Consider the following 13929-nt stretch of genomic DNA (forward strand, 5'->3'; position numbering starts at 1 on the left):
GATCAGCTCTATTTAAAAGATCTGTTTCTCCTCAAGGAAGTGTGGAAAATAACACCTTACTCATGTTTCACTTCCAAATGCTAAGAGAGTTCATGATAAATACTTTAGTGATATCTACTAATTGCTTAAATAAAGACCTGAGAAATCAAACAAGAACATGAACTTCAGGAGAGAAGCCATGTAGTGCTGAATGCTGTTCCTGCCTCTGATCTCTCTTCTTCTTCCTCAAATACATGCTTCTCAAAAATGTTGAGTATTAATTGGAAAGTAATTGCAGAAGATCCATGTCACTTTTTCCAGTGGAAGCATTATTCAATTCATTTGTCTCTTCTCTGATAACTTTTTTCACTCTGGGTGTGTTTTGGTTTGGTTTTTTTTCTCCCTGTCATCTGTTTTCTTGTTTCATATGATCAGGAAAGGTTCCATTCCAAGGACGAGTTCCTCAGAGTGTGGTGCCAACCTGGTTGAAACTACAAGCAGCAATGGCTGCATCAGTGAGTACATTTAAAGGTAAAGGATTGGGCTCCATACAGGAGGCAGAGGAAGATGTTTTCTTTCATTAAAATCGTGTTTTGTTTATTTTTCAGAAATAATTACAGAGTAAAGCTTTAGAGTGGAAGAATGCTGGGAAAACAACATGTGCAGCAACCCTAAGAATGCAATAGTTGTAGAAGATGTCACAAGCAAGATGAAAGTAGACTGAAACAGGAAGCTTACTTACATGTTGGAGAAGACACACTAGGACATAGAGAAACAGTTGTACTTACCAGAGTTTCTATGTATTATTGAAGGTGTATAAAATTATACAGAAATCACTAATTTCTGTTTGAATTTTATGAGATTTTTCATGACAAGTTACTGTTCTCAACGACACACAGGTAGAAGCATGAGATGATTTTGGGTTTTACTGCATGGGAAATATTAAATCATCTTTTTTTCACTGCACAGAGAATATGAGATAATCAGAGCAGTTTTAGCATGATGTAATGCTATGATGTTTTTATAAGATCGTCCTTTTTCACAGGATTTCCCCAGAGAAGTTGGGGACTGTCTTGATTCAACAGTTTCAAAATTTATACTTGTGATACATGTCCAGACTTTGGCTTGTTTCAGATACACTCACCATATGTGTGCACGGGGGGAACTACCTTTCTCCAGCTAATACTGACTTCTTCTTTCACTTAAATAGTAAGGATACACAAGGCTGAGGCATCACTTCTAGTGTATTGGTCAGCTTGCTGGCACAAGATTTGAATTCTAATTAAAGAGAAAATATTAAGAGATTTGTAATGGTTAAAAGAAGTTTGCTAGGCAGAGTATTTACCCTTTGTTTGGTATATGTCCCTAATATTAAGCAAGAGACCTTCCCCGATGGTTTTATTTTTGTCTTGCTTTCTTCTGAAAATCTCACTACTGAGGGAGATTTAAACCTTACCTTAAATTTTCCAGTTGCTATTTCAGATGCTAGCAGTCAGGGATTGTATTCATCCCACAATATTACCCAGAGAGGTGTCTTGGCTGAACGAGTGTTGCCCTCTCTAGAGATTTATTTTTTTTATTCACATAAGCATTTGTTGATCACCCCAGTATATTATGTATCACTCTCTGGCTCCTTACAGGAATCCCTTGCTCGGGCAAAGAGCAGGCAAATGACATGGTCCGTCTCTCTTTCTGCCTTGACAACACAGAAAGACTGTCTGGCTAGCCAGAAGCATAGAAACCGTGAACTGAACGACTCTCTTTTCGACTCATTTCTAGCACTGGAGGCTGAAACCAGCACAAATCAGAAATGCTTCCATAATGGCACGTTAGCTAGCAGCTCATTATATAGGATTTTTAAGGTTGTATTGAAAAGAAAATTAATTGAGAAAACTTCAGGAATTGAAAGAGAAGAAAATGCAGAATGCAGATTTCTTATGTCTGAAATAAAGAGTCTGGAGGTGTATAAAGGTATAGGTGCACAGAAAACGTTGAATAAGCTTCTATTCTTAGGGTGTCTACTACATGCTCTAATGGGTATTTTATATCAATATAGACAAAATCACAGCAAGGCAGAGAAGAAAAGGCATGCTGTTACAGTGTATAAGGTAAGACGCTCAAGTGAAAACTGTATTATAACTGCTACCAGGAAACAAAACAGGAAAATACATTACCTTCTGAGGACTCATGGCCGAGAAGTTGGAGTCCAAGTTATAATTCAGCATCCGAAGAGAGAAACTGAAGGCACCAAATCAAGTAGACGACCTGACGCAGAGATTAAGTTACATAAAGCACTAAAAGGTCACTTTCTCTCCAAATTAACCAATCCTATATGCTATTTCCAGGACTTCAAACGTTTAGCAGATACTCTGAAGAAAGCTGATAATAGTCTTTTAAAGACTAGGAAAGATGAAAGTGGTTTTTCATCACAAAGGGACATGCCACTGCTAAACAGAGAGTTTAGGATACCTTTAGCAGTGCTGACAACTACATCAGAATCAGTATTACCTAAAGTATTTTGCACAGCCTCAGTGAAAAGTAGTCAGAGACGACTGCTGTCAGACAACTTCCATACACTATTGATCATGAGATATTCAGACTTAATAATGTGAAAGTTTGGTATACTGTGTTCATTGAAGAAGGAAAAGGCTTGTGGCCATCTTAAGTGGAAATTCAGGAAAGAAATATTAATAGAAGATGTAAGAAATAAATGGCCTCAAGTTGTACTCTATAAACTCTCAGACCCCCCTCAGCTTTCTAGACAGATATGGAGTAGTTATTCACTGTTACCAAGCTTGTTTGCATTAGATGGGAAACAACTAATACAAAAAGTGAGAATGAATAAGCCAAACCCATGCTTAAATGCAAACAAGTTGATTTATGAAACACTGTTATCTTTGAAGGAGATCCTATTAGCAATTCAGACTGCTTCAAACCCATTGCATTGGAGAACATTTCAGCTTCTAAAATTAATTATTTCAATACACAAGCTTTGTGAATATGATGTTCAGGTCAAAATGAGATCGGGCTACAAATGGTGGTCAAATGCCACAGAAACTACATGGTAGTCAACATTACATATAATTCAATAAAAGAGTACAACAGTCTAGTGACTCACTTACAAAATTAAGGAAATAGTCCTGTGAGCAATAAAGCTAAGGAAACATAGCTGCCACTGGATCAAATCTTGTGGCTGGGGGCACGGCTGGAGTCACTGGAGTCTAAATACGTGTTATGTGTATACGCAGGGATGAGTAATAAGGTTTCTCTTCTCTGCTCAACTCCTATTTTCATTAAATGTAAAATCTCGTCTATAAAATTACCTCTCTACCAGTTAAAAGGTTATGAAGGAAAGACTAACTTCCTAGAACCTCCACTAACATAATTACACAGCAATTTATTAGGTACGGAAAAAATTCTTTTATACCTGAGGATCATGTTTTCCTTTCAGAATCTTGTAGCAAAGATCTCTCCATGTGTTGCAAAAATCTTTTGATGACTTGCAGAACGGAATGCCAGCCACTAGCAGGAAATGGCTTTATAGACCTAAGTAAAAGGTTGCTTATATGTTACTCAGTATATAATTGTATTTCATTAGTAGCCCAACAGAAGACCGGGGCAGAGTGCAAAGAAAGGAGGAGAAATGGCTGTTCAAAGAAAACAAGAGGATTTCTCTGTGCTATGTAGTCTTTTGATTTATATTAAGTTTCAAGCAGGAAGGGGAAGTCCTTTTGGTAGTATTCTGTTTTAAAGGTACCTTTAATGTTGTGCAACCACTTCACAATTTACTGCACTAAAAGTAAAAACCAGAAGAAATGGGGGAAGAGAATTTATCCCAACGGATACGGTGCCTGTGGCATTGTTTTTTGTTGTGAGTGTTCTGATAGAAGCAGAGTCCAGGCAGAAAGGGACCACAGTGAGCTCACCTGAAAGGCTAAGGCTGTTATGTGTTCAGCAGACTCTGTATCAGGAGATACGTACCTAGAAGGAACTGCCCAGGGAGAGGGAGAACTTCAGCCAAGGCTAAAGTTGTGGTTATGAATTTAACATGGGACACCCAACTCTTCTACATTAAAATCAAAACAAAAGAACCCCTTCAGTTAAGTTCCCTTGGTATTTAACATCCTTTCAGATTTAAAGAACATCAAGCTATGTCGAGTGAAACCTGAAAAGACTGTGTATTAGTCTGGATAAGAGTTTTCACTTGTGCCATGATCATATTGAAACACAGGTATATTAATGAAGACATACCTGCATAAGGTTGGGAAAAAACCCTACAACTAAATTGTGTTACAATTCTCCTACAGTGTTATTTAGATTACCAGGATGCATATGTTCAACTCTATCTGTCCCAGTCATAATGCCTTCTCTTGACATCCATGTACTTGAAGAGGTGGAATATTCCTGTACCACAGATTATACGGAATAATCCAAAGAATCCAGACATAAATTGTTTTATTTGGGGGAAAAGAAGCAAACAAAAATCCTCAAGTATGATGCATGTTTTTAAAAAACCCAATCCTTTTCATTGTTGTATGTAACATTATCTGCTTGTGCTTATCCAAAGTCTGCTCTTGCTTTTCTCGTGATTGTAACCTGGTCAACATAACCTGTAATGTGAGAGATTAATTTCAGGATAGCAAAGTACCAAATACAAATTGTGAAACTCCAATAGGCTGGTTGCCACACACACAGTTCCATGGTTGGAACAGATGCTCCACAAAACCTTTCATCAGGAATTATTTCTGTAGCTAGCTAAGGGCATGTAAACAGAACTTGAAGCTGCAGAACCTGAAATAACAAGCTACTGCTGTTTTCATCCCCCGAGTTAAAACTACAACCAGCTTCTAAATGCACCTCTATGTCAGTTCGTGTAATGTGAACATTCATTTCAATGTACATTAAAAGAGACTGTTTTCAAATTATCCTCTCAATGTAAGTGATGGTATTTTGACTATTCCTTTTGTATGGCCAAATAATGGGCTGCAAAAATGTAGGTGAGTGGCATTTCTTATCAGGACTGTGTAATTTTAATCTATATTATACGTTCCCCATCACAGAATTTAAACTCTTCAGTAATTTTTACCTGATCTGGAGATTCCAGCAGAGTTCTGGTTCTGGGAGGATTTGTTTGCTCTCACTTTTGCTGTACTGAGAACTCAGCTAAGATGAGCTTATTTTAAAAAAGCTGTTTCCAACTCTTACAGCTGTGAAAATTTATCATGAAAAGGTGACATGACTGCCACTAATTCAGTGATGTGAATCACTCCGAAACATTCTGAGAAGGTTGTGCTACCTGCTAATCGCAGTGAGGATCTAGCTGTAAAATGTAAAAATGGCAAGTTTTGCTCCTAAATTATCAAAACTCTTGGAAAAAAAACCCCACCCCATTAACTATTAGCTATTTCTCTGCTCAGAATTCTAATACAAGTATCTAGGTAATATAATTTCAGTGTTTGAACCCGTATTTGTTTGACCTAAAACTGTGCTACAGGCCCAAGGCACGCCACCATCGCCACCGCCACCAGCAGAAGTGAGCTCTTCACCTGGCTGCATACCTTTGAGCTTGTCGTTCTGAAGACACATTCCGCACAGAACACCCTCAAGACTAATCCAAAACAGCCTCTCCTGGAGCCTGTGTCTGGTTGAGAAGTGGGCTTAGGAACAGGAAAAAGCTCAAGTAAGAAATTTGATAGTTTACCTCGAAATCATGAAAAATAAAGCACATCACAATGTGCTGGAGTTTGTGTTTGAGTAACAGTTAATTCACGACACAACTAGAGCCTAGTGGCTACCTTATCTGCTCTTGTATGCACAAAATCGCAACAGCTGCATTAAGATCGAATGTGGCTTAGAAATACACCGCCCTCATACACTAAAATAAAAATCTCCCCCATAATATTATAATAAAAATAATTATAAAGCTGGGGAGATAATTATTTTCTTAATGTTTGCAGAGTGCTCAGAGATTGTAATACAAAAGACCACTTAAATTTACATGTTTACTATCTGTAACTTCTAACCATGAAAACTTCCAGATCTTGACTTTTATTTTCCTGTATCATTCCACTGAGTAACACAGCAGTAGGCATCTGAATAGCAAATGTTTTTAACTTGTTCTCACATTTGGCCAGACAGTAGGTTTCAAAACTCTTGAGTCAATACCAAAGTTAGTGTCTTATATGAAAACGAACAACCACTACAGAGTTACTTCTAGAAGAAAGAAGTTCTCCATTTTTAGAAAGACAAAAATAAACTAAGGGGGAGTAATGATGCCAAGGGAGTTTTGAGGTAAACTTTTGACTAAAAATTGATTAAGAATCACACATAACCACTTGTGTTTTCAAAATTCAGTCTGAGGTTTAACATTCTTATCAGCCTTCTCTACTGCACACTGAAAGGCAAAGTTGGGCTGCATATTTACAGGTCTTGGTAAACTGTTCCCAGCCCAGGGGGCACGATTCAGTCTCATTTGTCTGTTAAAATAAGGTTTGTCCCAAAATCAACTTTGGTCAAAACAAATCTGCACAGAGACTAACAGAACCCAAGTTCACTATCTCTGCAGTTCTTAACTGAAACTGCTTTCTGGCAGTACAGTTGTAACAATTCAGCGCAATTTGCCTCCTCTTTATCAAATTATTCTTGCCTTCTTACAACTGCACGTTAGCAAAATGTCCCGTAATGAGGGGACTGTTTGGTTAGCAATTTTAAAGTAAGAACTACAGTAATAGTTTTATGTTTGGTAATCGCTGTTTGGTTGTAAAAGTATGAGGTTATACATCACACCACTTGCCTATTATCTTGTGTCCTTTGAAACATCCAGTTAATTTAGTTGAATGATGTGCAAAGAAAAGCAAATGTGCAAGGAAACATTATTCATATTCAAAACATGAGGGAAAAAGAATGTCTTTTACCTTTTATCAGCAAAACCATCACTCCTCCCTGCAGGTCTTGTGACAAAATCCAGCTGTCACTCAGGGATTATTTTCTCTTGCTGGAAACATATTACCATCAGCACTGTAACTGCAGATAATTATATTTAGAGCAGTCCTACTGTTCATGTTTGCCTCAGTTGCTGAATATTCATTTTACTAGCTTTGTCCACTTTAGAACCTCATGGTTATTTTTTGAGTGTTAAAGGTATGAATTATTGCACTGCAACACCGTTATTTATATAAGTTATAAACAGGTATAATAATTTACACCTGTTAAAGGTATAAATTATTGCATTGCAAAAGCTTCTTTTATCAGTTAAGAACAAGCTCTGCCTTTTGCTATGTGCACCCTTTAAGCAAATATGTTTTGCTTTCAATCAGTTGTGGTTGAAGTGCAAATGACAGTGTAGACGCAAAACGAATTTGGATAGCAACACACTTTAATCACAGATGTTGCAGTTTTCTCAAGTACATCACTTCCCTGTCACTTGGAGGACACGGCGCGGTCTGGGAAGCACAGCCTAGTGAATGGTTCCAGCCCTGCAGTGCATGGTTCTGGGGTCCCTATGGCTCATCCCCACTGCCGAAGGTTGGAGAGGTGAGCTGGGTCTCTCGTGCAGGCTCTTGGGGTTTCCCCCACCCTCCCCCAGTATCTTTTCTGTACTATACGTTTACCTCTTAAGTGTCCTTAGCTACAAGACTGGGCAGCCACAGGACCTTGCTGATGATCGGCCCCTTCAAGCCAAACTATCATTGCCTGTTTTACTGTACCATTGTTGGAGCTCACCATCTGCTTCTGCAGACACTTCTGGACATGTCTGCACTGTTGCTCAGGACACGTGGTTGACCATACTTCACCTACTTCTACTACAGCAAGAAGTTAGTTAAAGTTCATGGGCTTATATTAGTAGTGATGCCGACTATCCCGAACTCTTTGTTGACAACAGGAATCCTGTTAAACATGTAGCTTATGCAGACGAAGGGCCAAACATTACATTCTGCTTATGCTGAAAAAAACACGTATCCACCTCCCACTCAGAGGTTTCTCTTAAAACTCAAATGTACTCCATTTCCCAGTACTTTTCCTACTAAATGCGGCAACTCAATGTTTTCTAAGTCATACCCACGCTTACTAATCTCCTACCCCGAGGAGGCCACTGGGAGTCTCCTAATTAAAAAAACCTAAATATCACCAACTTAGCCATGGGAAAGTGCTGCCTGTGCTCAGCACCCACCGAAACCGACAGTTAACTCTCAGGACAGATAAGCTTCTACCTTAGCTCCTTAGGCCAGGGTAAAGTTTTAACTCCACACCTTGCCAACTGTGGTCTTAGTTGCTACATTTAAAGGAAAACAGTGCTATTTTGTTGTACAACAGACACCTAAGTTCTTTCTCTTTACTACGCTGAAGAGGGGCCAGCTGCCCAATTTGGAATTTAGAAGTGTGGTGGAACTGATCTTATTTTCTTGTAATTCTATTAATAAGTGAAAATAAAAGGGAGGAAAGAATTAAAAAACAAATATACTACTAGTTGTACTAAGACTATGCTGAATTTACTCACTTGAACTTTGCAATACTGCATTCCCGCTGCAGCAATCAAACCTGGTGTAAAAGCACAGGAAAAATATGCAAAAGCACAAGTCTTGTTTAAAGGCTCTATACCGACAGAACACAGCCAGATTGTGCATGCCCTGCAATTTCAAATTAAGAAGCAAAACTACTTTTTAAAGCAACTTAAAAGATACCAGGTAGTCTTAATGTCTTAACTTTTAGCACTCTGGATTTGTAAGTTTGTAATAGCAAGCACCATGCCACAAGAAAATCTGAAAGGCAACAAGTACATTTTGATTGTGTAAAATTAAACACACCATGAGTGGAACCACCGCTACACACAAAGTATCAGATATTATTCTAAACCAGCTATTTAAGACAACTGAAATTCAGTTCAAGATGGTGAGAGAAGTTGAGATTGTAACTGGACGTCTCCTTAAATCAGAACTTTTTCTCGAAGAATAGCGGGCAAGGTACTTTTACGTATTTTCATCTTTATTTAATGAGCACTTTGTTATTTTCCTCTAAAGATTTTCATTCTTTTAATCTAATAAAACCATTTGGGTTTGTAAATAGGATTTTGGGCAGGTTGTGCATCTCTCTCGCAAAAAAAATCCAAGAAACGGTGGATTCTGTGCATCAGTATTTCGGAGTGCAGCAGTAGTTTTTCTGGACCGTTTTACACACATAAATAGAGCACATCAAAGTACTGTTTCATTCTACATGTTGTATTTGGACTCCAACTGCCATTTGTGCAAACCATTCTCACTGGAAGAAAGAGGCTTTCTTCAATTGCAGAATTCCACCAAATACAACTCGCCTGCAATTCTGATGTGCATACAAAATGCAAAGCTTTCTCACAGGTATTTATATTAAACTCTATTCCAGCTACAAGATTTGATAATATTACCAAAAGGATGTTTACGTTTTGGAAGGGGCTTTGACTGCAAGATGTCCACTCTTCCAGATTTCTCAGCTTTCTGGAATGAAACAAACAGCTCACTGAAACATTAAAAACATATTTACACTTGGTTTGCTTTAGCTGACCCAAGATGAATAAGAGTCATAACAGTAGTGTAGCCATGAAGCAGGTTATCCTTTATGTCATTACATTCTCTTAATACGAAATTCCCAGTAACTATTCGATCACATCCTATTTCCCCATGTCCAAAAAAGCCAAAGAGGGGAACGTTTGGAAAAAACTTCCTAAATGCATCCGCTTCCATATTCCTTTTGGTTTTATAATGTCGATATCCTCTGCCAACACATGCAAACATGAAGCCAATGGTGTTATGCTCAGGGATATTTGCTGCTTTGAGGCGCTGCATGGCGGCTTCTGCTGTCCTCTCATCAGCTACATCCTGGTCTAACAGAACAGTGGCACTCTGGATCTGGGGACCGCTGAAAGCCAGCCCAACCACACCGCAGGCATCGCCAGGCTGGGCATTGTTACTGAAAGGCAACAGGCACCAAGTTAGAGAACGTTCAGGGGGAGTACTTTGACCTATATTTGACCTATATAAAGTTCAGCTGTAGCAGAAGCAGGTTTCAGAGCAGACCAACATCCTAGGGGTTCTGAAAGCCAGCCAGTTAGAAAACAAACCAAAACCTTTAAATTTGGAAACTTTTTTTTTCTCCCCTTTTTAGTAACCTTTCACAAGGAAAAAATTTCACTTCCATTACTAGGGATTAAGCATGTGCCTACCTTTCAAATACATGCCAAATTCAGCAGTTTGTGTATGTTGCAGTTCTCTAATTCCAACTGAACCAATAGTTAAACTTAAGACACAAAGATACTCAGCATTTACATATCAATCCAGGGCAGCAGTCATTAATGGCTTCAGATTCATGTTGCTTTAAGTCAACATAGCACACTGCTTTTAGCAGTTACCTACTGATGCTTTATTAGCACTAACTGAATATTCAGGCAGCTCTCTTAACTGGAGTAATGATGCAGCCAGCACAAATCAGATGCAAGAAAAATGTTGGCATTGCTATGGAGTCCGGATCTAGGCTAGCATGAGAGGAGTCTGCGGCAATGTCTGCACTGCACGCCCCAGCATGGGCACTCCAGTGAAGATGAACCAGCACATCAGATGGCACAAAAGGCTCTCCCTGTGCAGCAGAACAGCTGTAGCAGTGGAAGCCCAAATCTGCCCTGCAGGCATCCTGGCAAGGGAAGAGGTTTAAGCATAATGAGATCTAGCCTGGTCCTGTGAGTGCTATGTCCATAAGTAGCAGCAGCATATTAGGTGTGCTCCTGGAGCACAGTCCTGCATGTTCAGCTACTGCTTTGTAATGTGAACCAAACTGAGGTTGATGGAGAAACAAAATGTTCACATGAATGGTCTCTGTAACAATGAGTAATACGCATAGGGTAGCTGAAGCTGGCAATCTCCTTTGCTGTGGGTTTCTCGTAGCTGGGTTTCCAAAATCCAGTTTGTAACAAGAGTCATACAAAGTTTCCAGCTTTTCCAGATAGATGACAGTGTAGCAAATAGACTTCATTCTCTTACAAAACCTAATTATTTTACTATTGTTAATGAACAATTCTAATATGACATTAACTAAACGGCTATGGCTTCTGGAATATTTCTTACATTTTAAATCTTCATTACAATTTACCTTGAAAAAGATACCTACTTCTCAGAGGTCAATGATGTAAAGCTCTCCACTTGTCCGCCAGCCAGGATGATACTTTTCTCATTCAAAGGATTGACTATTTGATGAAGAAATCGAGTAGCTCCAGACTTCCAGGAGTTGTAGCCAAACAGAAGAACCACCCTGAGGTCTGGGTTATTCTTCAGACCTACAAACAAACCCACGAACACCAATCCTCTATTTTTAAACCCTGACCCCTGAAGCCAACTCTCCCAGCCTCTCCTCAAATAATGCATCACACCTTTAGTAATGGCTTTCCACTGTTGCAATTGGCACAACAAGACAGAAGCTGCCCCGGCATTCAGGAGCTGGGCTGCACTCCTCACCTAAGTGAGAATCTCTGAAAAGAACCTAGCAAGGAAAAAAATGACTACATCTGCTTCCTGCAGCTTTCCATTTCTTCAGCAGAGCATTTGAGTTTTACCACAGCCTCTGAAGGCACAGCTCTTCAAGTTTTACTTTGCAGACTTAATTGTCCTTTTACAGTTAGGAACCGTGTTTATACATTATTCAAGAAGAATCACAATACAGTAAATACCTTTACCTGAGAACTAAATGACACACATCAGCCAGTTGCTTACCCCAAGGTAAAAACTGCCAGGTCTCTAAAGACTCAAGAAACCCTCATTGTATTACTCTTCACAAACGACCTACCCTGCTGAGAACACAACATGAGGAATTTATTGAACTATGCTGTCTTCTGTTCTATCTTTCCTTGCTACACCACCTAATGACCTAAATGCAAAGTTATTTTGGAGAAGAAGAGAAGCAGCTCCTCCCTACTCGTTTCTAAACTGTAGTGATAGGAATCATTCCTAACAGCACAGATTCTTTCATCGCTATTTTTTACTATTTAGAGACTGTTCAAAACCTAACAGCTCTGCTGGAAAGCTAACTGAGGTCATCTGAGATCAATACTCAGGACAAGTTGACCTTAATGCTCCACAGAACAGGAAGAACACCGACACATAATTACCAGCTGCAGCCCTACGGAGTGCTCTATGAACGGAGTTAGCATAGAAGCTATTGGTTCCATGCGTAACTCCACACTGGCACCCAAAAGAGGAATACAATAATTCACAACAGCCCACCCAAAGGGAAGAACAAGAACATACCTGCTTCAGCAAATTTACTTTCATCAAAGACCCTGTTCTTCACATCTTTAGAAAAATGGAAGGTATGAATTTTCACCCCATCAATTTTGGGAAACAACAAAGCAAACCCAGCTTCACCCTCTTCGATTTCTTGAGGCTGATTGCTGCTTGAACCCATCGGGGTAACTATGAAGATACAAAAGCAGATATCTTGTGTTGAGTGATTTAAATACTCTCATGTACACTAAAAGAGATTACAAGAGGCAGAACAGCTTAGGTGATGTAAAACATGACAGCTCATTTCCATAGCAACATACCCAATTGACAACTGTTGTGATTTTTTTTTGTTGATGTTTTGGAAAGATGAGGCATGTAGGACTCTTGCTGGCTCTAGATTGTGCTCAAGTCACTTCGGACACAAAGACATGGATATATGTGGATGTTTCCCCCAGCCACACCAAATATAAAGCAGTTGGAAAACAAACACTGTGCAATACAATACAGCTGTCTCAGGCCTTCCTGCCAACTTCTGCAGGCATGCAAACACATAAGCATATGATGACAGTATAGAGCAAACCGACACAAATACTGGGAGCATATTACTGAATTATTGCTAGCAATAACAATCAAATACCCTACGTGTGCTGTGGGAGGAGAATTTAAGCTGAGAAACTAAGAGAAAACTTTGTGATGATAAAAAAAAGTGAAACAGTAGAAAAAAGACTGCCACGGGAGGCTGGGAATTGTCCATAGTTATTGAGTATGCCTTCTGCTATACCATAACAAATGGATACATACCGAGGATGTCCCACACAATTAATCACAATATATGACTCTGAAAAATACAGAGAAATCCAAGAAACACCCGACTATTACACTAAGGTGCCAGCAATAAGCTGGCTGCTCAATTAAATCAACCCTTTTAATTAGAACTGCATCACACGAAGTAAGAATTTAAGCTCCGCGTGACTTAACAGCAACCCTGTGACCTCCTTAAAATTTGAAGCTAGCACTGAACAAGGTGAGAGCAGAACGTGGGAATCTAAGTGAGAACTCTCCATCAGTTTGCAGGACTATGCTTTCAAAGGCAGAGAAAATTGTGATAAACAGGAACTGGAAGAGAGCTGTGATACACGAGACACCTTCAAGCTGTTCTCTCTCAGAATCACACATCTTCCTCCTACCTACAATCCCTGGAGTGACCAGCCCAAGAACCTGACATCGCTTTGGCAACAGCTTTTCAAGTGCAATTGCTGTTTCTTTGCTGTTTCTCTTCCTGGCTGTTAAAAAAAAAAACAAACCAAAAAACAGGCAGAAAGAAATGAAAGTGAGTTGTTCTGATGGGTACCGAGACAAACCCTGCAGCAATCCCATGCTATTTAACCAATGCTGCCCATCAGTGGCTGTCCCATTAACAACATGGCAAACCTGTATTAACCAGCAAGAGCGTGGGGCTCTTGGCATGCAAACAGAACCCATATCCCCCAAAGAGTGGGAAAGGAACTCATCTAGGTAACAAAACACGAGGTGTGCTTCACACAAGTGCGCTACTATGTGGTTGCAGATTTTATTGCAAAATATCTACTTTCCCCTGAAATTCAAACTCACAGAATCACAGGATCAAGCAGGTTGGAAAAGACCTTTAAGACCATCAAGTCTTAGCACTGCCAAGGCCACCACTAACGCCTTGGTTACACGGGGTGTGGAC

General features: G+C 39.5%; 2 protein-coding genes across 2 annotated transcripts in view; one reads left to right on the forward strand and one right to left on the reverse strand.

The window, feature by feature from the left end:
• NRG4 (neuregulin 4) overlaps positions 1-508 on the forward strand; it is a 16645-nt gene extending 16137 nt beyond the window's left edge. Inside the window, exon 4 of the mRNA XM_010011526.1 lies at positions 415-508. Within this exon, the coding sequence (XP_010009828.1) occupies positions 415-508 (94 nt within the window). The remainder of the gene's footprint in view (positions 1-414) is intronic.
• Positions 509-9222: 8714 nt separating this feature from the next.
• Positions 9223-13929, reverse strand: part of FBXO22 (F-box protein 22) — a gene marked incomplete at its 5' end in the record, with an annotated part of 5042 nt that continues 335 nt past the window's right edge. Inside the window, 4 exons of the mRNA XM_010011539.1 lie at positions 9223-9918; positions 11110-11275; positions 12243-12407; positions 13406-13501. Coding sequence (XP_010009841.1) covers positions 9489-9918; positions 11110-11275; positions 12243-12407; positions 13406-13501 — 857 coding nt within the window. The remainder of the gene's footprint in view (positions 9919-11109; positions 11276-12242; positions 12408-13405; positions 13502-13929) is intronic.

This window comes from Nestor notabilis, unplaced genomic scaffold (genome assembly GCF_000696875.1).
Source record: "Nestor notabilis isolate BGI_N333 unplaced genomic scaffold, ASM69687v1 scaffold14340, whole genome shotgun sequence".
In the NCBI taxonomy this organism is placed as follows: domain Eukaryota; kingdom Metazoa; phylum Chordata; class Aves; order Psittaciformes; family Psittacidae; genus Nestor; species Nestor notabilis.